The sequence below is a fragment of the Gymnoscopelus microlampas genome (genome assembly GCF_963454915.1).
Source record: "Gymnoscopelus microlampas genome assembly, chromosome: 9".
Taxonomy (NCBI): domain Eukaryota; kingdom Metazoa; phylum Chordata; class Actinopteri; order Myctophiformes; family Myctophidae; genus Gymnoscopelus; species Gymnoscopelus microlampas.
Genome location: NC_139946.1, coordinates 33,453,520 through 33,481,509, shown reverse-complemented (window position 1 = coordinate 33,481,509; position 27,990 = coordinate 33,453,520). Strand labels below are relative to the sequence as shown.

General features: G+C 43.0%; 1 protein-coding gene across 2 annotated transcripts; it reads left to right on the top strand.

The window, feature by feature from the left end:
* The first annotated feature begins 7 nt into the window (after window positions 1-7).
* On the top strand, window positions 8-24,304 carry mllt1a (MLLT1 super elongation complex subunit a). 2 transcript variants are annotated; one of them, XM_084067942.1, is made up of 12 exons: window positions 8-110; window positions 5,707-5,887; window positions 7,518-7,600; window positions 11,830-11,973; window positions 12,160-12,285; window positions 12,592-13,257; window positions 16,727-16,817; window positions 17,324-17,435; window positions 20,082-20,181; window positions 20,879-20,947; window positions 21,492-21,563; window positions 21,899-24,304. In XM_084067942.1, exons 1-12 carry the CDS (start codon window positions 99-101, stop codon window positions 22,025-22,027), a joined length of 1,785 nt encoding a protein of 594 aa, XP_083924068.1. In that variant the 5' UTR covers window positions 8-98; the 3' UTR covers window positions 22,028-24,304. The 2 variants fall into 2 exon arrangements, with proteins under 2 accessions (XP_083924068.1, XP_083924067.1); XM_084067941.1 differs by having other exon boundaries at window positions 20,879-20,956.
* The last annotated feature ends 3,686 nt before the right edge of the window (window positions 24,305-27,990 follow it).

Here is a 27,990-nt window from a genome sequence, read left to right as displayed (position 1 = left end):
GCTGAAACTGACACACAATGAGGAGCAGGAGGGACAGGGAAGACGGTCTCGAAACGCCGCTGTAAATAAAGACCACAACCACTGAAGCCCGGAGGATCATGGAGAACCAGGTAAAGTGGGGGCTTCGCGTCTCTTGTCTCCGGTTGCAAACTTTTACGGGGGAAACCCACCACCAGAAGGACAGGAATGAATGCTCTGTCCTGCTAGCCTACAGAAAAAAAGAACCCGCTCCTGCCGTAATGAAGTCCTAGTGGTAACCGGAATACTCGCCCCTAAACACGCTCGCCCCCATTTTTTTGTGGACCGCTCGCGACCCCAGAGGTTCTTGTGTATTCTTGCATTTGTTTTACTGAGGTTTGAAACAAGTTTAGGGTCAGGCGTAGTTTTACTGCGGTTAAGTTTAGGAATGAGGTTAGGTTTTGGCACCGTTTTACTGAGGTTGCGTTTGGGTAGAATGTTAGGTTTTAAGCATAGTTGACTGATGTTACGTTTAGGAATACCTGGTGGTGACCGTTCCGAGGTAGCCGGATTTGCCCCGAGGTGACTGTGTTTTGGGGCGAGCGTTTTGGTATTCGTCCTAGTTGGTTGGTTGAGCTCCGCTAGCTGTAACACACATACATCGGTATTTACCGCTAGGCTACACTGTACTGCTAGCCTCATTCAGCAGCGTTGTTGCATAGCTCTACAACCTGAGGCGGCAACACAAAGGCTTCCTCAGCTGTGGATGAATGCTGACATGTTGTTGATGTTGAGAATCATGTGCAGCACATGCACATCATAAATCAGCCCCATGCCTGGTTTAACGGTCTTTTTTTTGTCTTGCTAAGCTAAGCTAGCAGGCAGCCACAGTCAGCCTTGTCTATGTCTACCTACCAGGAGGAGTGTATCGGCCCTTGGCTGGCTAGCAGTGTTGCCATGTCCGCTTATTATAAGCTATTTTGGGCTTGTTTTTCTATTAAGTTGCCTGTTAATATTACGATACGATAATACTTTATTGTCAGTTCACACTGAAATTTGTCTTGCGAGTATTGGAATTATATATTCTTTAAATGCAGTTGCTTATTTGGGCTTGATTCACCTTTAAAAATAGATATTTTAACCAGTGCTTCTCAAATATTTTCATGTCATGGACCCCCAAATTATTGTGTTTGTCCCTAACCCCCATCTGAAAATGTTTTGTGTCAGTGAGCCCCCTACCAGATTTGTGTTGTTAGGATGTTTTTAAAAAAACACGTTTTATTTCAAGATGTTTTGAAAATAGTTGTGAGCTTGTAGATTGGCTATTTTCAATGTATACAGTATATAGGTTTAAAGTACTCATATTTTGGGCTTGTTTTCCTAGACCTGGTTGCTTGTTTCTCTCGCAACATTTGGCAACACGGTTGCTGGCTAGGCTAAAGCAGAAGCAGCTACATGGTTGGAAGGCGCCGGGTGGAAAAGATTTGCCCTTTCCTTAGGTTGTGGTGGTGAAGGCATGGGTGGTGGAGTGCTGCTGGTTCTACTACGTTTACGAGTGAAAGCTGGGACTCCTTGATTGCTTGTTAATTCACCCACTTCCATAGAAATTGTGTGAAATCTACTCATGATTTTAGATTAGAAGTGAACACAATGAAGGTTGTGTAGGGGGGGGGGGCATCCATCCAGCATGGTGGAGAAGCTCCCATAGTATTTGGCACAACGTGAGGCTTGCATCTTTTGCTGTAAGGAAGATGGAGAGAAACGGTCAAATCCTGTGTCAATTTAACTGAGTGTGCAAATGCACCCGTAAGGATCCAGGGGGTTCGTTTGGTTTCTTTCGTACACTCAGGTTTGCAAATGAAGACAGGATTGTGCTGTGTCCAGGTGCTAGACGCTGTTTGGAGTCTGTATTTCAGGCAGGTAGGCCACATGAAGCCATGTAAAGTGACCCAAGAGCTGGTCCCTCTAGCATGGGAGCTGGTCCCTGTCTGTTTTTTTCTTCCTTTGAAGTCCCTGCTCTCTCTGTGTGGTTAGTGGAATTCCACAATGACGTCACGACATGGAAGATTGGTCAAGATCAGTCCTCCTTGAATATAATCGGTTGTTACATGAGCAACATTATTTTTATATTTTTATTGAATGTGGTCATTTTAGTTTTTTTTGTCTGAAATGGAACGAGTATCAAGCACTCTAGTCAAGCAAGTTGTATTAAATCTGTCAATGTTTCACCCCTGCATATGCACAGCATGCAATGCCACCACTGCATGACAAGGCTTAATTTGGTTATGTTGCGTGACTGAGTATTACAGCAATGGACATCGTTTGAACTGGTTTGTTATGAGATCTGTGTGTGCGTGTGCATGTGAGGTGAGGACTTATTGAGTGGTCATGTACATTTTCACACCCCCACCAAAAGAGCCCTCACACATGCTTACATCCACATTCCTTACCAGAGGTGTTGTAAATAGGTAGGTTGGGTGTGACCCACCTGTTTGTGATAGTTGACACTCGGAGAGGGGGGTGGGGGGTGACCGGTTTCCAGTACAGGTGACTGCTCTCTTTATTGATGTCATGTCCAAACTTGGTAGGATTTGGGGGTGTGTGTGATAACTTAGCTGTTGGGTTCATCCACTGTGGTGGTCGTTTGAAGAGACGGGTTACATTTTGTCTCCTTTCGTCTGTGTCCTCTTCAAAGGAGACATTGAGTAGATTTTTTTTGCTGGCAAAGATTAACTTGGTCATGAAGGCTTTTATTTACATGGCACGTGGGGGTTCATTGTTTTCATACGAGCCGGCATGTCTGCCAAAACGAGCATTTCCCTTCAGTGGGGAAGTGTGTGTGTGTGTATTGCTGTTTTCGTGCACTCACTGATGGCTGCTGCTGACAGTTTCTGTATCTCCCCTGCAGTGGCTTTGATGGAGGGTAGCGGGATAAATGAATTTTGCTTAACATAATGTTGTCCATTTTATCGTGTTGGAACAATGACTGATACTCTTTTACTTTACTAGGTCTCTCCTTTTTTAATTGTCTGTTTTCTCTGAATTTCTCAGGTGGCTTTGTGAAAAGAATGATCAGAACAGAGTGTATTTATATGCTATTTGCATTTTGTTGTGCAATCCAGATTACACCTACGTTGTGAATATTTTTCTGTCCCTATTTGTCAAGCCTCATGTCGCTTCATGTCTGAGGTTCCTCAAGAATTATAACGGATGGTTCATGCTCTTCTGTTTTTACCTCTGTTATATTGATATACCGGTAGTCTTTTTTCCCCCCAGGATTTCAGGCTTTTGATCTTCTGTGTTTTTGAGCTTTTGTTGTCCTTATCATCACATCCCTTATTTGGTGCTGGCACTTTCAGAGGGGTCCTGGGGAGTCGGGTGGTGGGAGGGGCTCCGTGGCTGCTGACTGAGGGTGTGGTGGAGTCTGGAGTTAAAGGGCATTACTGCCACAGAATAGCCGGGCGAAACGCCAGGCAGGGGAGGTGTGTGTGTGTGAGAGAGAGAGAGAGAGAGCGCGAGAGAGAGTGAGCAAGCTTGGGAGCGCCACACCAGCTCATCTCAATCCTTTCCCCTTCTAATCCCCCCACTCAGTCCCATCTCACGAGCAGCTCACTGAAGGGGCCAAATCCCCACATTCTTCAGCCCTTGCCTGGACATAAAGTGCCTTTTCTGTCCCTTCTCGCCCCCCCTTCTCACTCCATCTCCTAGGCCTCTTCACTAGCTGTCCTGATCGCCGCACCACCAAAGCAGCAGCATGTCATTTGGTTGTCCTACTGCTGTCATTGTTCTTGACACTTGAGAAGTAGCCCCCTGTTTGAACAAACACTTTGAAATCTGCAATGTCTCCCAGCAAACTTCCCAAGACCAGTAATTGGTTATTATGTTGAGTATTCAGCATCACCCCTTTTGAATATATTATAACTAGCCACTGAAAACAGCAAGTGATTTAGTTTGTTTAGGGTTAAATCAGGAATCTGAGAGGAGGGCTTTGCCTTTGTTTGTATTTATTCATAACCAGGCTTGACTAGCTACTGATGTTATAAAGTTGGGTCCGGTGTTGTCTATTCAAAAGTGTCACGATTTGCACATCCAAACTAGGAACTATCGATGATTTTCTTAGCAATTATTCAATCAATTACTTTGTCGATTGGTCATGTAATCAAGACGTTTTTTCATTTTTAAAAAAACTAATCAACATCAATTAACCACATAAGCCCTATTTTATAGGTTATGTTATAACGGCTCATAAGTTATAACGGCTCACATTGCGATGACATTTTTTATTAATCGATTATTTTATAAAATGATTGTTTCGTGACATTTTAACCTAAGTTTATTGTATAAAATCGTATAATAATCAATCAAACAAACAATTTTACAACGTCATGTGTGCCGGATCGGATGAGAGTTGTATTTGTGATGGAAGAAGTTAAGAAATCATATACCCATTAATTAGACTATTATTATTGTAACAACTGCAGTATTAGTTTTCTATAAAGACAGAAGACAGTAAGTGTGATTAAATCATTGTTGATTCAGAAGGCAGTAAAGGTTGCTCACATTGAATGCACTATGCACGGGCTGTTGAACGTCAATCAAAGAAGATAATGTTCACTTTGCTGGTAAATTCTAATCTTTAGTTTAATGATGCATATCCTAGTGACTCAATGTGGTTATCGTTTACACATGTTTAATGAACTAATAATGTTTTAGCTAATAGGCGTCGGTTTTTGGGCGCAGTTTATCTCACTCCAGTTTAGTTTTTTTATAAGGTACACAATATGGGAAACCACTGTAACAGGGACTAATTCATTATGCAATTTAAAAAAGATATTATACTAACTGTTCATTTTGATAGCCTACATCTTAAAAACATGCCCTGCAGAGCACAGTTTACTGTCATTTAAACAATCATGTGTCTCAACCATCGTTGATGGCTATCAAGGACATTGTCCATGTAGCCAATCCTTTCATAGTGTTCTCCCAGTATATTCAGGTGGTAGATATAAAGTGCTACAGCTTGTAGTCCTAAAATCAACAGATCTCCCATAAGATGTTCGATCAATGCCAAAATAAGCTCTGTGGTTAATATAAGCCCAAGAAAGTTCTATGTTTTGTCTTACAACATCAATTATACACACGTTAACGTCTCAGTGATGATTTTTTATTTATTTAAAACTATTATCTGCTTTTATATGCTTGGATTTATTCCCCCCAGTGCTTAAAATATTGTTAAAAGGGTGTTGATTTGAGGAAATTATCTTGGAAGAAAACGTGTTAATATCATAAGCCTTTGTTTGGTACAGAGCTTATTTGCTTAATTGATCCAAACCCCAGCGGAAATGTTCAGTAGGAAATCTGCTGTGGAAAACCACGGTGGAGATACCTTCTGGAATGAAACGGTCATCCCTACAGCATTCCGTTTCCATAATTTAGTATCATCGAATTGGTTTGAAGATTACGTTTTTATCACCATTCGTACACAGCACGTAGAGGAGTAACATCCCCCCCATATTAGCGCAAATAATTTGGAGGATTTAGCAGTTGTTATGGGAGATCATTTTAGCTGCTTAAAATCCCCAGCTTTAACTTGGAATAAGTCTCTCTAGTCTCTTTTCCTCATCACGCACCTGCTGCACACAGCGTAACTTTACTTTCCATTTAACTTTGCCTGATGCATTGTCCCCCATTTCAACACATTCTACTACCATGTTTGACCACTCTTGTTTTCTCCCAATTCCCTGGCAGTGCACAGTGCAGGTGAAGCTGGAGCTGGGTCACAGAGCCCTGCTGAGGAAGAAGGTGACCTCAGAGGGCTTCACCCACGACTGGATGGTGTTTGTCCGAGGCCCCGAGACCGGCGACATCCAGCACTTTGTGGAGAAGGTCGTCTTCAGGCTGCACGAGAGCTTCCCCAAGCCCAAAAGAGGTATTTAAAGAGACGGGACATAATGTGTAGGGCTGAGCCAAAAAGTTCGAACGTCATTTGTTGTTGACGTTCGGATCTTAATTAAAAGGTTGTTTTGTTTTTGTTTTACGTTTGTTTATTTATTTGATATTTATTTTCAGACTCACAGGACTGCATTTTTCTAGCTATCCGATATAGAGAGGATGCAAAAACTATAGGTTACAAACCCCGGTAATAATATGAAAGATAACGATCTGTGTGCGTGCATGTATGTGTGTTGTGGAAATGAACGGATGCAGTATGCAGACTCTAGCCTGGATCTGAGCACAGGGTAGTAAATAGTAGTCTTTCCACTGTGCACCTTTTGGTCATGGAATAATCTACACAAAGATCTCAAATTAGACACATTTGTCGCCATTGATGCATTAAAGGGCATCATAAAGGATGTGGTGAAGGAAGCATGTCATTGTTTTTCTTGAGAGGCCAAATGTTTGAATAGCTTTCTTCTCATTGTGAATGTTTTTTTAATATTGTATTGTTTTGTATGGCTGCTATCTTGGCCAGGTCTCTGTTGTAAAAGAGATTTCTGATCTCGATGAGACTTCCTGGTAAAATAAAAGATACTGCGTGAAGACTCTGACACAAGTTTAACGTTCAGGATGTATATCCTGGAGATGGTAATGGTTCACAGCTTTGATCAAAAGAGAACAGAGGTGGAATAACTGAACATGGATTAAGTGACCTTCGTCTTCATACTATCGAGGGAGGTTGATCACAGACGCTAGTTAGCTCCTCCGAACCCTAAAAAGCCGCTCCCTATATGATGGTCACTGACACCCAAACCATGCTTTGTGTTGCCCCTCCATGTTGTAAGCTGCATGCTTTCTTTTTCTTTCTTTCTTTTTCCTTTATTTATTCAGGGAAACCCATTGAGAGCAAGCTCTCCTTTTCGCCCTGATAACAACATATACAATACATACATAATGAGAAACAATAACAAACATTTGAATCACATTACAATGTCACAGATGCAAATAAACATGGTGTTACATGAAACGGGTGCAGTCACTATGTAGTGTGTCCTCAAGAAGCACCCTGAATGTCTCTATTGAGACCAATCGCACCAGTTTCAGAGAGTCCTGAAGTTTGTTCCATTTGTGTGGAGCATAATACACAAAAGCAGTATTTCCTTGTTCACTGCTCTTACGTGGACTGGCATATCTAATGTGTGTTTGTGAACGTGTTGAATGTCCAGTAACCTTAAGGAAGTTTACCACACAAGGCCTTATAAATAAAATACAATGTTGCTCTCTACGAACTGCGAGAGATGGCCAACCCACTTTATCATATAAAATACAGTGATGGGTGAGATAATCATCGCCAGTAATAAAACGCTTCCAGAGGCTTCAGTGTGGAGAGTGAAGCATGCATATACAGTATATCCCCATAGTCAAATACAGACAGTATTACAGATACCAGCATTTTGTCTTATAGTTAAGTATATTAGTTGGCGCCTCCAGATATCTTTTTATCATCACCATTTAGTTTTTCATGTTACAGAATAAAATCTGATGCCTACTAGACTCTCAGATATAAGAGGATGATGATACTGTACTATTATTAATCTCACCATGTGTATTTGTCTCTACAGTATGCAAGGAGCCACCATACAAAGTGGAGGAGTCGGGCTACGCGGGCTTCCTCATGCCCATTGAGGTCTATTTCAAAAACAAGGTGAGAGAGACAGCCCCCCAACATCCTAGTAGATGAATGTGTGGGTTCACGTCCGGCTCATATTGTCACGCTGTTCTCTTTTGTAAGAAATCCTTGCTAGGGTGATCCGATTGCAAAGTGGTTAGGGCACATACCACATGGGTGCAGTGCCCTGATCAGCGAATCTCCAGTTGAATTCCCGGCCGGCCAGACCATGTACTGAATGTCATTCCCATACTTTCTCCTCCTTTCCTGTCTCACCACTATCGCTGTCAAAAACGAACAAAAAAAGATGTGCCATATAGCAGAGTGAGGTACTACGAGGACACCAAGGCAGATCTGGAAGCTGCTCTCTGGTGAGGGCCAGCCTGTCCCTCAGGATATGAGCCTCTGTCACATGGTTCTTTTTTCCCTAAGATCAAGTTCCCTCCTCTCCTCACACTTTCACTCGAAATCAGATCAAATAGCTTACCACTGTTCACCGTCACCTTGCGACAAGCAGTTTACACGTCGCACTCACACAGCCGTGGACAGTTGGCAAAAGGCTTCCACTTCCAGGTTTAGTTTGTCCGTTTGAGTGTTTGACTGGGAATTGAGCAGTGACAAGTCATGTGATAGAATGATTCTAGCATTCACTTGAGGTCGCTGATGAGCTGTTGTGACAGGGAGGAAATTGCCTGTGAGCTATTTTGAGCTACAGTTTGCTTGACAGCTCCACAGCAACTATGCAACAATAGGATAATTGTTCATTCAGACGGACAACAAAAATTGCCCAAAGTAATTGACTTGGTCAGACTGTTCAGACTGTCTGTTTCAGCCAGGTTCCTCTGTTACTGACTTTGCTCATTTATCCTGTGCACACTCACACGTGTGTGAGTATATGTGTGTGAATGTGTGTCTGCTTGCCTACAGTATGTGTGGCATTTGACCTGCTTGTAAATGATACAGTTGCCTTTGTCCCATTGTCACACTGACTGGACAGCCTATCGGTCCTACTGACTATCAGACAGGTAGGCCTAGCGACAAACTTCTCGTTTAACCTTCCACTAATGTGCTAAGGGTTTCCTGAACCCTCTGACACTGGCCCTGTTTAAATACTCCATTGTGAAGTGCTATGTATGTGATCTAATAATATGTTGAATAGTGCCTACCTGCTATTTGTGCAGGGGATTCAGACTTTGTACCGTACTTTTTCTTCACTCAGTTGAGTGCGCTGAAAATGTTAGGTAGTGCTGTATGTCTGCTTTGACTGATTAACTTGTGAAAATTGATACCTGGAAAAGTTGAGGGTAATATGCTGCACCTAATGCTGCTGAGTGGTGTTAAAGGTTTATCCGTTACAGAAAATGATGTGATGTTAGACATCTATCAGCTAGACATCCATCAGCATTTGGATGGAAAGTAGCTTGTTTTAAGATTTCATTTCACATTAACAAGAATTAGATGTTCCCACTGTCTCAATTGATTGATTGCAGTCCTTGATTTAGTCTAAATGCAGAATCAGCTTAATACCTTTTCCGGTATCTACTTCTTGCATAATGCAACATCCCAATTTTCACAGGTGACACAGGGATCTATTCTAGATGTAGGAGATAAAACTTAGAAAATTGTCTCTAGAACAGAGGTCTTCAACAGGGGGTCCGCGGAGGTACTGCAGGGGGTCCGAAATTGTTTTGATAAAAAAAAAAATCAATTTTTTTTTTTTTTTTTTTCAAAAATGTCAATATGTCTTTAAACATAACATGACATTTTAATAGCTCCGTATTGAATGCACAATAACATGGTATGTTTATACATATTTTGTAGAGAACAGGGTCCCCACGGTCATGAAATTCCTGGAAATATTTTGAAAAAAAAAAAAAAAAAATCCAGTACTGGAAAAGGTTTGAAATTGATCAAACATCATCAAAGGTCCTGGAATTTATCAAGGGTCCTGGAAAAATATTTGGCTATGCATTGTTTTTGGCTATTGATTTTGTTAAAACAAAACATTTTCATAAACATGAATAATATTACACGAAATATGTAACATAAGTAGTTTTTCACCGAACGGGCTGTGTGACGGCAGCCTAATGTATGTCTCAAACTTTATTTTTGCTACACTGCCTATCTTTGGGCATTCTACATAGGAGTAAGAGACACATTATTGCGCCGAATGATTGTTATATAGGCCTGGAAATTGGGCTAAATATTCTGGAAAAGTTTTGGAAATTCATTGCTAAAAATGTGTGGGGACCCTGAGAGAAAGAAAAGGTCTTTTGCACACCTACTGGGACAACCTGTGGGTAGGAACAGGCTCCAGGCAACCATTTGTTCATGTTTATACATATAAAACACAATTGTATACATAAATATACGATATATGTGGTGGCCTACCCCCTACCCTACGAGGTAGGGGGTCCCTGCTCCATCACCCCATCAGTTTGGGGGTCCCTGGCCTGAAAAGGTTGAAGACCCCTGCTCTAGAATATATGACATACTTTTCTCTCAGCCATTAACTGTCCTTCCCTTGATGTAATCAAAGGAAATCTTCTTCACCCCATACTGACTTTTTCTATCAGTTTGAGTTACTCTCCGCGAGAGCCTCAAATTTTTTTTTTTGTGTCAAATAATATTACTTCACAGTGAATGAAGAATCCAAAAATGAATAGAATATTTGATGAATAATAAAGAAAATAGGCCAAGATTAATAACAGCAAAGCTATATAGAAATATGTTCATAAATTACAAAACAACTCTCACAGTATAGTCCATGTCTTGTATCCCTGTGCTTACCAAACGTTTTAGCAAAAAAGGATTTTGATGTCTTGAAGGGAGCCTAACTAGTTAAAAAAGCCTTTGTACAAGCTCACAACGTGACCCACAAATGGGTCCCGACCCAGTGTTTGGGAAACACTGTTGTGTCCAGTCTGTGTCCTCCTTAATTCAAAAGCAATTTTGCTGAAACTTTACTATTTTAAAGAAACGCTTCCGGTGTAAAGAGTATCATACACATACGAGGAACGATCTAGGCACGCTCCTCGTTTCAGTGAAAATACAGTGTTTTGGAAGTAGTAAATACACATACTGGATGCAAGACTCATGGATTATACTATGATATTTGATATATATATATATTTTTTTGTATTACCTCTGTGACAGATTTGTAACATTCAGGAAAAAAAATCTTTATTTCCTTTCTGTCTGATGTCTGTAAGAGCACTGCTGGTGTAATATAGTGTACTTGTGCACATTTTTGTATCTAAAAGCCATATATAATGTTGTTAAAAAAATATATATGTATTTTCACCTGCATCGTTTAATATAGATTTATTGGGGACAGGATGAAGTAGGGCACATTTTTCAGAATCCCCAAATCTACCAGCAGTCCTGGTGACTAAATGACAATACTTATAATTAAATCTCTGATGAATGTCCTCATCAGCCTATGCTGCTTTAATTGTCCACCAGCTTACATCCCTAAGGCTTATTATAGTCATGAACCCCCCCCCCCCCATGTTTTTTTTTGTGTTCGCTAATCCACTACTGTTTGTCTTTTGAAAAACAGAACTCTTAGGAGTTGTTGCTGTTGGGCAGAAACCTTGTATCTCCATATTTAAACGTATGTTATTTTTCTTCGTGAATAATAATGCCTACTTTGTCATACTACTGTCACACAAAAGTAGCAAATAAATTGCCAATCTACATGCTCACAATGCGTCGCATTTTTTAATTTTCTTTTAAGTGAACGTGTAAGTGGTTGTGGGTTTTACAAATGTTGAACCAATGAAAGGTGTTAACAAGAGCTTGTGATTAACTAATAACTACATTGGATGCATTGGAACACAGATTTTTTTTTTTTCTTGAAGGTTTTGGACATGCAAGGTTTCCTCCCGACAGCGACGGAATGCTAGCTGTATTTCTTATCAGTGTTCAGACTCTAGGTATGCCTCTGTGTCTTATTGACTTCCGAGGTGATGGCTTGTTATCTTACTGTTAGCCTGCTGATATGGTGGTGCTGATAACATCTGTCCGGATGTTGCATAGGGTCACGCTTCCCTTTTATCTTCTACTGTGAAATACATACTAGAGGGCTGCTTTTTTTTCTATCTAGGATGGCAATGCAAAAAAAGACAACAGATATTGCCTCAAGTCATATCTCTGAAGATGTGTGTTTTTGTACACACACTTTTACAAGGGGTTATGTGGAGTGTGGACAGAGTTCAGATTTATTTTTTATTAAAGAACTTTTCCGTCTTCTGTTCTCGCAGGAGGAGCCAAAGAAGGTGACCTTTAACTATGACCTGTTTCTGAATTTGGAAGGGAACCCACCTGTAAACCACCTACGCTGTGAGAAGCTCACCTTTAACAACCCCACCAAAGAGTTCAGGAAGAAGTTGGTTAAGGCTGGAGGGGTAAGAGTATCAGAAGCAACTGGTGTGTGTGTGTGTGTGTGTGTGTGTGTGTGTGTGTGTGTGTGTATGCAACTGCATATAAACAAAGCAGTGACTGTATTCAAACTGGCATCTAATTTTCTATCTGTTCTTGTCTGATGAGTTGTGAGCAATGTTTTATTTATTTCTCTCCTCCTCATGACACAGGTAATGGTGGTTCCAGAGGGGGCTGAAGCCATATCTAGACCCAGTCCAGACTACCCCATGCTCCCCACCATCCCCCTCTCCGCCTTCTCAGATCCCAAGAAGACCAAGACCTCCCATGTGTCAAAGGTTAGTTTTGCTCACAGACGCACAATGGAAGCCGAGCCCAATGCTCCACTGCTCCAAGCACGGAGTGGTGTTCAAAGTCTTTCAATTCCCCAAGGCTCCATGGTGTCTCAATTCATTGTACCTGCATGTTGCGCTAACTTCAGCTTGTATCTTAGAATGTCTCTAATGGATGATTACCATTTGAGTCACTCAAGTCATCCAGGGTCTGTTTAAGTATGCATGCAGTGTTGCCCCTGTCCTAAGTGCTCTTCAGAGAAGAGTGGATATGATGATGATGATAACGCTGGTGTCCCTGTGTCTGTGTAGGAGCCCAGTAAAGAGGGCAGTGGTGGCAGCAGCAAAGGCCCCAAACCTCACAAGCTGACCAAGGAGCACCGTGAACGGCCACGCAAAGACTCTGAAAGCAAGGCCACGTCGAAAGGGGACAGCGACCGCGATGGCAAGAGCGGACGCGATCCTTCCTCCTCATCGTCCTCTTCCAAGAAGCCAGCAGAGATCAAAGTAAAAGACGAGGGCAAGGTGCTGCCCAAGGCCGCCTTTAAGGAACCCAAACTCACCCTGAAGGAGGCCAAGATGGAGGGCATGTCCCCCAAAGGAGGGGGGGCAGGAGGAGGCGGTGGAGGAGGGGGGGGAGTAGTAGGAGGAGGAGGAGTGGTGGGGGGAGGGCCTGTGGATTCCAAAGCCCCCGGGAAGCGGCCTTCCACGGTGGAGTCCCCCAAGCCCAGCGCCAAAAAGCAGAAGAAGGGTAGCTCTGAGGGGCCAAAGGGGGCTGCCGTTGGGGCTTTCACTGGAACCTCTCCCCGCGTCTCCTCCTCGTCCGCCGCTGGACAGCCATACGGCGAGAAAAAGCCGCCCAAAGAGAAGGGCCGCTGGCCCAAAGGCAAGTCGGACACGCAAGACCTGAAGGAACCCAAAAAACCTCCGGAGTCCGACGAGTCAAACTCGGAGGACGAAGCCTCCTCCAAGTCAGAGGTTGGTGGGCCTGCTTGGTTTTAGTAGCAGCCCTAGGAGGGGTCCATGCGCACCCCCCTTATTATTTATTTTCTAGTCTGGATTTTGGGCATCCAAAGGACCTCTAAAATAAAGATTTTTATGTTCCCAAGAAGAAAATGGTCCAAAATGTGTTTTTTTTCTCCAATGTTTTATTACCCCTATGAGGCCTGCGGGATTGCTGTCAGGAACGCTGACGAGACTGTCTTTCGGAGACTGTAGCACGCTCAAATTTTGAGGGACCCCAAAGGTACAGATACCATTTGATTCTAGACAACCTCATGTTTCCAACGGGTCTAACCTTTTCATGCTACCTTGTTGGGAAGGGGGCTAAATACCTAATGATTCAAAGTTGGACACAATTTTGGCAAGGGGAAAAGGCCATCACCATTTTCCAAATTATCCCTGGACCTGGCACCTCTATATGTGAATGGAAATGGCTTACATGGGTACCTACAAGCCTCCCCTGTAAGGACATGCCAAATGTCTGCCTATTCTCATGCAGTTTTGGCGTTTGGGCAATAACTATGCTTGTTTGCATGCAGTACAAATATGTAATTTCCACCTATTGTAGAAATGGTATATTTCTGCACAGTGGGGGTTCTTAAACATGAATGGAATTGCATTAATTGGGTATAACTGGAAGTCATTATACTTTCTTTAAAGATTTATTTTTGAGCTTTTATGCCTTATTTACAGGACAGTAGACTGACAGGTAAATGGGGAGAGAGATGGGGAGTGACATGCAGAAAAGGTCGCCGGGATCGGGACACGCCGTCTGGCTGGCATGATAGCTTAGGGTGCCTGGACTGCCACTTGCAATATTCTATTTATTAATTAACAAACATTAAATGTTTAATTCATGGCACAACTCAAATGACCAAAGATTATTTGTCTCTCGCCATGAACTACGGTACACTCTTCATTCATAATAGGGTCCCATGGTGGAAGGGGAGGGACTTCACATCACGATACCCTTGTTTTATTCTTTGGTCTCAACTTTGGTCTAGTATTTAAATACAAACTAATTGAAACTATATGTGTGGACTGTGGTGTCCATCCCTGATTGGCTGAGACCTCAATTGACATTTCACCTGAAGTGAAACTTAAACTCCCCAATTGTACTGAGTTGATTACCCCTGCTGCCCTGGTCATTGCTCCACCCCCTCAGCTCATCTCGGTAGAGTTGGAGACTAGCACAAGCGTTCTCCTAGCCTCGCGTAGCCAGACAATATCACACGACACACTGCGTGGATATTAGTCTGGTCCCTATCAACGATAGATTTTTTTTCCAAGGGGCGGTTACAAAAAGATCCAAACGGACTCTATTGGTTAGACCTAAACCAATCAGAGCAGTGCTTCCTTGTACGAACGAATCGGAGCAGTGCTTCCTTGTTCGTCATTGCTCCAAATAAGGAGATAAGCCCGCCCACATTTGGATACTGGGCCCTGATTGGTCCCGCACAACCTCTGAAGGGAGAGAAATAAATTATCTATGGAGGGGGGCCAGACCTAATCTGCCGAGAGCTAAAGTGCATGCAATTTTGCAAAGGCAGAGTCGTCTGGAACCAGGCTAGCGTTCTCCCACACATGTACAAGTCAGTTGGTCAGTAATGCCCGGGAATTGAACCGCATGGAAAGCCAACATCTTAACACTAGCCTAAAGGGGATTCTTCCCATGGCCATGGGAGATATTAGGCTTTTGGTCATCAGGCAGAGACTCTGAGCCACTACTGCTACTCTGACCTCCCCTCACTGGGAATCCCGGTCATGGCACCCATGTAACGCCCGGGAATTGAGCCCTGGTCTCCCATGTGGAAAGCTAACATCTTAACTAGTCTAAAAAGGAATTCCCCTTTGGACGGGGCAGATATGAGGCTTTTGGTCATCAGGCAGAGGCTCTGAGCCATTACTGCTACATATAGATACAGTACAGTGGTCTATAGATGCAGTACTGTGTGGTCCCCCGCCCCTTTCAGAACTTGTTTGTAACCACACCCTATGCCTATGCAGAGCCCCCCCCCCCATAGGCTCTGAAACAGCTTGGAGTGGTCAACACATAAGAACTGCCCTGGCGATTGATTTTTTTTATTAACTCTTTCACTGCCAGAGTAAATGCATAAATAAACTCACACACTGGTGATTTTTAACCTTTTAAACTGGTCACAGAAAATGTAGGCTTTTATTGTTTTTTTATGCTAATGTCTGTTTATAGAACTTTGTTTTAACCTGTCCTGTACAGCACTTTGGTTGACCTGGTCATGTTAAATGTGCTCTATAATTAAATGTTTAGTTGAGTTGAGATGCAGTACATTTGTTTATAAAGTTCAGTGGTCTCATACAGCTATAGATACACTATGTGGCCTATAGATGCAGTACATTGGTGTATAGATACAGTGCAATGGTCTAGATGCAGTACAGTGGTCTATATATTCAGTACAGAGGTCTATAGATTCAATACAGTGGTCGCATGCAGCTATAGATGCAGTACAGTGGTCGCATGCAGCTATAGATGCAGTACAGTGGTCTCCTACAGCTATAGATGCAGTACAGTGGCCTCATACAGCTATAGATACAGTACAATGGTCTATAGATATATTACAATGGTCTCATACAGCTATAGATACAGTACAGGAAATTACATATTTGTATTGGTTCTTGCCCAAACCTGCATGACATGACTGCAGATTTGGCATGGTTGTACAGGGGAGGCTTGTAGGTACCCATGTAACCCATTTCCATTCACATTGAGGTGACAGGTCAAGGGACCATTTTGAAAATGGTGATGGCAGTTTTTTCCCGTCCCAAAATTGTGTCTTAACTTCATTAGGTAACCTAATCATTAGGTATTTATTTGTCTTCCCGACAAAGTAGCATGACAAGGTTGGTCCCGTTGGAAACCTGAGGTTGTCTAGAATCAAATGTTACCTTTGGGCTACCTCAAAATTTGAGCGTGCTACAGTCTCCGAAAGACAGTCTTGCCGCCGTTCCTGACAGCAATCCCGCAGGTCTCATAGGGGTAATAAAACATTGCAAAAAACTAAAGAAATTATCATCCAATGTTTTATTTTAGAGGTCCTATAGATTCCAGAAATCCTGACTGGAGAAAAAATAATGAAAGGGGTGCGCATGGACCCCTCCTAGGGTCTCTACTTATTTAGGTTGTGTGCAGGATCATCAAAGAGACTGCACCAAGAGATTATTGTGATTAGGTGTTATTTGTTGAGTTTTAACATGCAATGTGATCCATGACTGTTTACATTTCATGCCTATTTTAATGATTTGTGAGATTTGAAACTTTACTCTGTGTGATGATGTAAAATCTCAGATGTGGTATCATTCTCACTCTGACTCGACTGACCGATCTGACTTTCTTTCTTTTCTTGCCCCACCCACCAACTACTTATCCATCTCTCTCTCCCTTTCTCTCTCTCTCTCTGTCCGTCCACAGCAGTCTGCCCCCTCCAGTCCCTCCAACTCCAGCTCCAGTTCTGACTCCAGTTCAGACTCAGACTTTGAACCAGGACAGAAACAAGGCCAAGGTAGCGGTCTGTGCTGTTTACTGTTTGTAGAGATAAGCCCACAAGCCATTTTTACTTGATATTTAACATCATGATGGGCGTCCGGGTGGAGGGGGGGGGTGAAGTATCTGCCCACCATGGGGATTATTTTTTTCCACGGTTCACGGGTGGGATGCCGGCAAGTGAGTCCTAAAAGGCTGACATGTTCAGTAGTTGGTGGAACTAGGAGGCGGTGAAACTCATCGCTAGTCCGGTTAAAAGAAGTGGCTGGCGACACCATGTTTATCAGAGGAGATACATGGTAGTCTACACCCTGGTTGGCAGTGACAGGGATTATACGTTACAAACATGGAGTGAATTGGCAACTACTAAATTGGGAGAAAATTATTTTAAAATGAACATGGATGTATGTGTCCTAACAATGTGACACATTGTGCTTGAATAATCTTTCTGCGGTTGGCGGCATGTGAAGGTCAGAGATGTGCTTAATTTAAATGACCCCTCTGCTACTCCTCTGCACCTCCTAGGCCCCCTTCGCTCCATGGTGGAGGAGATCCAGTCAGAGGAGTCAGATGACGATGACAGCAGCTCGGAAGAGGAGACCCCCGTTAAAACCAACCCTCCCAACCGTGACTCTCGGTCAGCCCCCCCACACACACACACACTAACATTTTTCTCCTAGCTCAGTTACTTTTCTCACTTAATTTCCAAAGAGTAAAATCCCACTTCCACAAAAGAACCAGCCTGGTGGTCTGGTATGTTTAGCTCATTAAGTACAACTAACGCTATAGTTGATAATACTACCAAACATTTTCCAAAGCATTCCATGGTTTGATAGATTTTCAAAGAAGCCGTTGGATTCAGTTCATGGTTAATTTCATGGTTAAGTCACATCAGTGTCCGGGTCAGTAGCATGCTCGCCTTTGAATGGCATGGTTCTGTGTTCGATCCTGGGCTCTACGGCTTGGGTAACTAATACGTGCTTTAAGTACTGGGAGCTTATGCGGCGTTTCACCTCAGCAATCCATCTCCCATGGGTCTAGTGCAGAGGTTCTCAAAACTTTTTTATACCACAACCCCATATTTTATGGGATTCTTATTTGGCTATATATTTTTTGGTTGCCACTGCGCAACCCCAACGGCACCTTCCCATGACCCCACTTTGGGTCGCGACCCATAGATTGAGAACCGCTGGTCTAGCGCATTGTTAGGTAAAGTCAGTTGCTGTATAGCATGTGAATAACTATAATTAAAAGGGATTGTAGGGAACATTAAGCCTAAATTTGAAACATAATTATATATATATTTTGCATTTTTCCCCCTCTATCAGCCACTATATAATGATGCTGGGGTGTTTTCCTGCATTGAAACACAGTCCTTTTTCTGAAATCCGTATTTTCCCTACTGTTTATGTTTGTCCGGGTCGTAAATTAACGCACGAATGTGCGCGTCCGTGGGAACTTTTTACTTTCGGTTTTAAAACGCTTTCAAACTTCTTTTTTGAGGCACAGAATTTACTTTAAAAAAATAATTTGGATAGAATTTAGTTGTTTAACTAGATATGTGGTCAATTTATCATGAAAGAGCCTATTTAAAAATAAAAATTCAGAGAACCGGCAGGGGCGGGCAGTTCCGCGAATTCTATCCGAATAAAGCAACCTATATTCGGCTTGGCCCGTTTTGAAGCCCCCTTAACTCCTGGTGGTCGGGGAAAGGAACTGCTGGAGTTTTTTTCTTTGTTTATCTCTGAACTGTCTACAATCCCTTTAATTATGTAGAATAACACAAAGAACAGAAGATGAAAAGGTGGCGTACATGACATGGAGAACAGTTTAGACAGGTTCAAAGACCGCGTTTCAACACATGTAGAAAAGTTCAGCACATTTCAACTCTTGACGTGGCGGTCATTTGAGAACTACCTGAAAGTTTGCCTCTCATGGAAAATGAATTTCTAGGTGCGTCAGTTGCTTCCTGTGTAAAAAGCCCTAAAGGACTCGATTTTGGCTTACTGCCCTTGTTGGAAAAGCTTCCCTTTATACCAGAGTTGATCTGCTTGTCAAACTTGAGGGCGGAGTCGAACAACACAACACACCAAGGTTTTGTGGTTCAGTGAAAGTAGATAATGATCCAAGGGAAGTACATATATCATTAGTTTTGTCTGGGGGCAGAATAGAACAATCTGTTTTATTGTCATTTAGCATGAGAAAGGAATTTATGTCGTCAACACAGTCACAGTGGATTGAAGCCCTTGTTGCTCAAGTGATACCGACAATAAGATACTCCAGCCTACTTACTTGAATGCATTTTAAAGCGTTGAGTGATTTGAAAAGTTTAGAGTCACTAATGAAATTCAAAATCCCATGACTTCAACAGATTTGGTAATGTTTTAATTGAGAAAGTGTCAAATAAATAAATAAATAAAGCCCTCAACAGGAAATTGGTTTATGTATGATATATATGGCCAACCCTGTGAATAGACAATGGTGTCTTGACGCTGGCATGGACCTTTTTAAAAGTATTTTGTATAAATATGTTTGCCACACCATTAGGCCTTCATTAGCAAATTTAAAGCACTGAAAGGAGGATCCCAAAGCCCAGATTGACAGCTAGCACAGCCTCAGTCTGTGATGCACATAATCACCCTTATCCTGATTATAATTAGTTGCGCTGAACTTGCGCATCACATCTTGTGACATATTGTGAGCTTGTAGATAGGGGTGTGCCGATATATCGTCCCGCGATATATCGCGATACGTTTTCGCGACGATATGTATCGTTTTGGGGAAAAAAAATATGTTTTTTTTTTTTTTTTTTTTTTTTTTTACAATCATAATAATCAGGCATGCAAACGGCCCCGAAGTGAAAAGAGTGACAACATGTTTTTTTTTCGGGTCAGGTGTCATACTATTTGGATTCAAAACGGCTATTGTAGCTGAAAAGCTACAAGTTTGCATGTCTGAATAATGCAAAAACAGAATTATTTGTTTGCATTTTCTTTTTTTCTCCTCCATATATTTTCATAATAAAAAAAGTGCGTATCGTATCGTATCGAAATCGTATCGAAGTTGTGAGCCAAATATCGTATCGTATCGTTTCGTGAAATTAGTGTATCGGCACACCCCTACTCATCTATTTTAGATTTAGCAACATGGGCATGCAACTAAGTATAAAGCAGACATTACTCCAAGACCAACGCAAAGCTGTATGATAGTATGTGCTCTTTCTGTGTGTGTGTGTGTGTGTGTGTGTGTGATTGACGTGTCTCCCTGCCCTGTCCCATTTCAGACTCAGCCTGGACAGCGAGAGTGACAGCAGTGACGGCTCGCACCGCCCCAGTCGAGACCCTGCCCCGCCCCCAACGAAGCACAGCTCCTCCAATAACAAGGTGAGGCGGGACAACTTGCCACTTGAGCTTCATTGTTTCATACTGACATGTGTTGGGATTTCCCAGAAAGCATCCTGGTGCTAAGATGACCTGCGTGTCATTGTGAATCAATGAAAAAACAAAGCCAACCTCTGTTCTCCGATCTTATTTGCCAAGTGCAGCCCAGAAGTGTTCACTCTTAAAAGTATGAAAGAATAATCTGAGTCATTAGCTCACCTAGGAAAAAAAAGAATCTTTTATCCAAATAACAGTGCTTTATCGGGATGAGAAAGTATTTGATATCAAAACTAGGCAGCCAAAGCCATTCAAACAGCCAGACAGACAAGGAACCCTAGACTCTCTGAGGACTGTAGTGTACCGGCCTTCCGCTTGCATGTCGGCCATCTTAATTGTTAGCTGTGTGTCCCACTATCTTCGTCCTTTGTCCAGCTCTCTATTGACCGTTGACAGTGACATATCGAACGACAATGGCTGTCTTGAGACTGATCCAAAAATGTGAAAAGTGACACTTTTAGATGTCCACCTCCTCAAGCTTAATTTATAGTTTGTCGCCGCTCCCCTTTTTTTTATACGAGTGGCACTATCGTGCAACAAAGTATAAATTAAGCTTTAGTCTCCCTGTGTGTCCTCTTTCTTTCTCCCACTCACTCCCGCTTCTCTGTTTCTCTCTTTCTCTGATTTCTCCATCTGTGTGCAGGTATCAGGCAGAAAGAGTCCAGATCCCTCGTTCCGCTCAGAGAAGGTGTTGAAGAAGGGATACGACAAGGTAGGAAGGGTAAATCAAACTTCTTTTTTATATATATGCACTACACTCAATATCACACTCATGCAATGTTACTGTACAATGACAGCTTGGTAATGTTATGACAGCGTGGTTTTCATTAAATGAATTCAAGATGAAGGAATGGTCAGAAGTTAACCAGATGTCTGATTATGTTTTGATCTAGGGTCTATTAACAAAATGACAATTTAAGGAAGATTACTTGAAAGTAATACTAGTCTCTCAAGACTGACTGTTGGCTCACACAATTTACAAATGGTTCTGCTGTACATCTGGATATGGAGCTGGTGAGCTTTCTCAGAACGTCTCTTTTGTGGTGGATGCTCAGCTTCAAAGATAACTAATTGAAAGAAACCACCAAAGCAACAGCAGCACTTTTTATTAAAGATAACACGTTTTGGCCTTCCTCAGAGCAGATTAAACCATACAGATCCCCCATCGTTGTCTCAAAGCACCACAAGAGCCCGAATACAGAACTGATCTTCTCCTCTCTGTCTGCTTGTGTTCCACCTCTCCTGCCTCTCTGCAGGCCTACACAGAAGAGCTGGTAGACCTTCATCGTAGACTGATGGCTTTGAGAGAACGTAATGTCCTACAGCAGGTCTGTGTGTCTTGATCTAACACTTTTTATGACGACATTGCTAGCTTCTCCCCTTTTTCATTTTATGATGCCACACCCCTTTCCACTGTGAATCGTCATGAATTACTAGTCTTTAAAATTGCAAAGGTAAAGATTCTGCAAAATTGGGCAAAATAAATGGTCTATATTTTAAATATTTGGGATTTTACCCAACCACGTTGAGGGAATACATTCACAGCATTATAGTCCTGCCTGTTTATTTTTTCATAATTAGAATATCCTTGCTGTGAAGGACACTGCTTAACAGCACTACTACAGGAGGGGGCCTTTAGCTTTGCTCTACTGTCTCGTCACAGATCGTCAACCTGATCGAGGAGACGGGCCACTTCAACGTGACCAACACCACCTTCGACTTCGACCTCTTCTCACTGGACGAGTCCACCGTCCGCAAATTACAGAGCTACCTGGAGGCTACCGCCACGTGACAGGAAGAGGCGGGGGTCGGCGCGGCAGTGGAGGGAGACCGTGGTCGTGCCTCCTCAAAGAGGGGGCGGGGCCACACCTGTCACGGCTGTATCACAGACCTGAAAGAACCATAGAACAACTACTATATACACACACTCACACACAGACACAAGCACACATTAAGTAACATACACACACCATCAACTGGCACTGGAGAGAGTGGTGGCGGGGGTCTGTGGGTACCCACAGCGGGGAGGAGAGTGTGTGTGTGAGTGTGTGTGAGAGAGAGAGAGGAGGCGTGCTGCTGTCCCTTTTTAAACCTGGACTGGAGGACATTACCGCTAGCTGGACTGTGACTGTCAGCGGTTCAGGATTTTCACTACATGTCTCTCAGAGCGTCATGCCCGCGTGCAGAACTGTGGAATGCCCCCCTCCCCCAACCCCCCTCCAATTCTCCTCCTCACCCTCCCGCACTCTTGGTGCCCTAGTGTTTGCAAACCCAACACTTCCTTTCCTCTTCCTCCCCTCCCCTTCCCACACTCTTACTCCTTACTCGGCAGAACACTCCAAACCCCCCACGGCCACCCTCCCTCTCTGTTCTCAGCTGGAGCTCATTTCTCTGCCAGCATATCCCCGAGTCGTCTGTTTTTTTTTGTTTTGTTTCTTGAGCGCTGCCCGGGGCTCAAAACGAGATGTCTTTGTGGTTAGTGACTTTTTCCACTCTTCCTGAAGCCCGAGCACAAATAGCAGTCTGTACCACCCCCCCCCCCCCACCCCTACACAGTACACACACACACTCACCATCCACCCACCCACATATAAACACAAATATAAAATCATGCACCCTGTTCCTTTTGCGTGTACTGTACATTATACTGTACATGCAAAGCCACTGATATCTGTCAGTGGGCTTTTTGGGGGAATGCGATTTCTCTCTGTTGTGTGACCACATGTTCCGGTGCCCCCCCCCCCCCCCCCCCCACACACTTTTCCTCACACTGAAAGCTGAGCCTTGACCTCGCCCTCTGCTCCTATTGAAACCTTCCCTGCACCCTCACTCTCTCCCGTTCCTCCTCCCCCTCTCCCTTATTCCCACACCGACGTGCATGAAAGGGCTCAACTGCTGGTTGGGGGGGCGCAGTGCGGTGAAGGATCACTCCTGTATTGCCTTGAAGTGGGGTTTGGGGTGGGGGGGCATTTTAGGAAGAAAAAAAATTCATAAAAAGCCGTGAAAAAGTAGCCATACTTTACATCTCCCATACATCTCAGAAGTTTAAGGAAATGAATAGGGGCCACGTGTTTTAGTTTTTCCTTCTTCCTACATTTTATTTTTCTACAAATGCATTTTGGTGTAATTTTCTGAGATATGAATGTATATGCTTTTAATTTCTCTAGGGCTAGCAACAAACCCTCTATTTAGTGCCTTTCTGCAACTCGCAGTGTGAGAGGGGAGGGGAGGGGAGGGGGTGACTTGCTCTGTTGTCAGTAAGCCTAGTGCCGGCTACAGAGGGGACCCCCACCTCCACCTCCTCCTCCTCCTCCTTTGGAACAAGTGTTAAAGGGGATGCCTGAACATCTTGTTCTGTCTTATGGCTCCTGACATGAGTTTCTCCTCCCTTCCCAGTGACTTTGTCGGCTGCTGTCTTTCTTTTTTTCCAGTAACTTTTTTCTGTTAACAGATACACGAACAAGAACCCCTCAGATACTGTGTTCGTGGTGTTGTAAGAGACACCGTCAAAGCATTGGATGACTGCCTTGTTGATGCTCACGTTGACTAGCTCTAGTTACAGTTGTGTGTGTGTCTTGTATTTGTCAGTTTCTTAGTGCTCTCGGTTGTTGGCGGAGAAGGGACTGGGCTACCGTGTCCGGGCTCGCTTGTCAAGCCTGTGAAACCGGTCAAAACCATTTAAAGCTGCATTGTAAGATACGCGGCCCCTACTGATAAACAAGGGGAAGTACGATAAGCCATTTCACAACAAGCTACTGAAAGTCTAGAGAGGAGCTTTGAGTTGGGCTGGATTTATTTTAACCCCAACCAATTTGCTAGTTATTCCTATTTCCCCATGCTGACAGCTGACCCCCACTGATTTGTCTTGCGGAGGGTTTCTCAAACTTTTTTATACCACGACCCCATTTTATTGGAAAAACTTTTTGGCGACCCCACACTTTATTTATATTGCAATTTTTTAAAGTGGAAAAAAATTATATCTTAAAATAAAAGCATACATTGCTGGTCATTATATATGAATATTTATTAGAAAATTAAATTACAGCAGTGATTCCTGCTGATTTATAGGCCTATCTTGTCAATGAAATCAGTGAATAATATTGTTGCGCTGCCGCAAAAGACAAGCCACCACGTGAGCTAGTTTTTTTGACGCAGCCAAGCTGGAGAACGGGTTCGATTCGAACTTGGGGCACTAAAACGCTACAATATCAGTAAAAGCAGCGGAAATGTTTGTGTACACATATTTGTAAACTGAAGCACATTTAGTAAAGTATGTTGCCAGAACCACCAGAGTTTCTTAATCCAGCTCTTGATTTTATCTTTGGCCACCGTTTGGCCATTCCGGGCGGCAGCTGTTGGTAACTGGTTGGGTTGAGCATGGGTTGAGCATGGGTTGAGCATGGTCTCCCCGCTTGGTAATGTTACATCGCGATCCGTGAATTGAACGGTTCGTTGACTCAAATGCCGATTCGGGGGCCTTTTGTGTTTGCTGATACATAGGCTACAACAGATACAATTTCTGTCAGGGACCCCTCCAGCGCCAATTTACCAGTGTTAATTTAACTCGGAGAGGGTACAAATGGAACCAAATGGACCCGTGGTCCATGACCATGTATGTGTACCCTCTCGCTCTCTGAGTTACAAAAACTCTTTTAAGCCACCCGGCACCCGCTCATATTGAACTTCATTCCTGCTATATCACTATATATTTTATGAACAGCTAAATCAGTTCTGTGTGCCTCTGCGAGGGTTTGTGTGTGTGTTGTCTTTCCTGTGTTGCTGCTGTTTCTCGGTCGGTTGGAGCTGTATGTGTGTATGAGGAGTCAAGTGGTCGTCTTTGACGTCTTCTTCACGCTGGTCACGACGACCCCACTTTTTTTCCGTTTCTAGATTTTCGGTTACCAATGCGCAACCCCAACGGCACCTTCCCGCGACCCATAGTTTGAGAACCACTGGTGTACACAAACACGTCTCCTCCGATACACGTTATGTTTCCAACTAGCCACAAGCAACTCTTGGATGCTATTTTTATTATCTGGCATCTAGAGTTGCAATACCAACCCTTGACAGCCCATATATCCAAACAGAAAAGTCAGATCTGATTGTATTAAACAACGTTAACTCACCAACATTGCAGCTGTACGGAAAGCTTGGATTATCCTCTTGGGGTTGGAAGTTTGGAAGCGCTCGTCTTCAGTAACGCAACTTCCTACTGCATTATGTGCAATTTCGAAACAGGTGGTACGCAGGACCATTGAGTGGTTTCCAACGAGTGCTTCCAAACTCGGACACTTAGAAAAAAAATGTCTTTGGTGGATTTTTATTAAACAAAAACTTGGCAGATACAAAGAGGATAATCCAAGCTTTCCATACAGCTGCAATGTTGGCGAGTTTAACGTTGTTTAATACAATCAGATCAGACTTTTCTGTTTGGATGTATGGGCTGTCAAGGGTTGGTATTTCAACTCTAGATGCCAGATATTAAAAATAGCATCTAAGAGTTGCTTGCGGCTAGTTGCCAGCCACTTCTTTTCACCTGACAGTGAAGAGTTTCACCCAGAGGATGTAACGCATGAGAAGGAACATACTATCCCTCTCAGCTCTGCTCCCTGCTGAACAGACAACCCGGCCAACCTGTAGGAGTTGCTAATTTAGCGACAGAGATTTCACACCCTACCCACCAATATGGCCAGTTGTGTTCGTTGGAGCACCCGGCCAAACCTGGTGCTCCATGCACCGTGGATTGGGCTGGATTCAGGCAATTCGCTTTTTATTTTTAAGAACGGGCAAGGCAAACAACATAGACTGATGGCATGTGCACATATTTGTCGTTGTGTCTGAATGAACGCGTATAATGTTTACTATCACAAAATATCACAATGCAGCTTTAAAGTTTGACATATTTGAATGAACTGTTGACATCAACAATGGAATTAATGGCAAATAAGTTTACCCAAGCACTGTTTTTCTTCCCACTTCAAAATATTTGTATGTTTGTAGTTTATGTGGCCCCTGTAGCTCTCACACATAACACAACACACACCAACCCACTGTGGTTCAAGCTCCAACAGTCAGCCTTCGATGAGTGACTTCCACCCTGCCTCTCTCCCTTCCTCTCTGTTGTCTTCATACATACCGACAGTGTATTTATTCTGATTCTATGAAAGCTTTAATACTTAACTGTTTTTTCGACCGCCTGGCTCTGCGAAGTACACACCCCAGCCCTTACTGTAATGCCTGATTTATGCTTGTTGTGCATCGTGGCGCACACCGACAGTGACGATCTACATGCTCACAATGCATCACATCGTTACACGTGTTGAGCTTGTAGATCTGCTGTGTTCGATGATCGACACTGGCGTGCAACGAAGTATAAATCTGGCGTAAAGTCTTCTGTGAGCAAAGCACACAGCATCAAGGACCTGGAGTGTGTTCATGTTCTTTTTTTTCAATAACAAAAGGAGAAGCGCGAAACAAACTGAACCCCACCGCCTTACGTGCCCTGCAGCATCCACTCGACCCGCCCTCCCCCACCTCCCTCTCAAATAATCTAGGTGTGCCTATGTCAACATAACTCCCTGGCAGTGATCACTGAGAATGAACTTTGCAACCGTGTGATTGTACAATGAGGTTTGTGTGTGTTTTTTGCGAGTATGTCAGCGATAGAAGGGAGGGAGAGAGAGAGCGAATGTTCCTGGCCTCTCCTCTGCATGGATGTGTGAACTTTTAACCTTCCAAGTCCTAGTTCATGAACTGTGACCTTTGACCAGGCACTCATTCTGTCCTTTGTGTGGTGGAGTGGGGTCACATGGGGTATGACGTCGAGCAGTAGCTCCAACCTGGATAGATGCCCCACTCGTCTTGCCCACAGTCAACGTTTTATTTATGGACCTCTGCACTTTTGGCTGTGGTGACTTCAGTACTTAATTATGTAAACTGTATTTTTAAGGATTTTTATACAATATTTACATGCAATACAATATAATTGATTTTTCTTTTGTTCTTTGCCAACCATTTAAAAAAACAAACAAATTATTTAATTGTCTATTTGTATTTTTGGCATGTACTGTACTTATTATTCACAACATGCCCATAAAATCATCTTTAGGCCTACGATTATGTTCTGGGGTGTTCCCTGAATGGTTTTTATTTTTATGATGGTCCTGATGACAGTCAGTCGGACACTAACAGCTAATTTATACTTGGTTGCTCAACTTGATGGGTTTTGTCGTTCAACTAAAAAACGTTTCAGTTGCAAATCAGTTTTCGTTGAGTGACATGGTTGTGCGACAAAGTGTAAATTAGGCTTAAGGAACAGGTGTTGGGATGAGCTAACCATGTCGATATCATCTGGTTTTAACCGGTGAACTGTTAGATTTTTAAATTTTAAGTATTTTTCTGTGTACTGTATTTCAGTTCTGATTTGAGCTTCTTTTTTTTTACTCAAAAGTATTCATGTACTCTGGTTACGCAGCCCTGACACAAAACGATCAACTTCTTTCACCCTATTTAACTTTGTTTTTTCATATTTTTTCATTCAGTTCTGATCCCTTGAACCTGAAGGAAAGCGTTTAACACCCCATAGGAGACAGTAGCAGGGCTGTAGGGGATGGAGAGACTATATATTATATACAAGTGTATAATAAACCAGGTAGAATGTCTACTGTGTGGATTTTAAAGAGGTTGAGGACATTGCAGAAAGAAGCAGCAAATGGTTCATAGCGAATAAGTGTTTCTTCTCCAGATGCTGTGAGG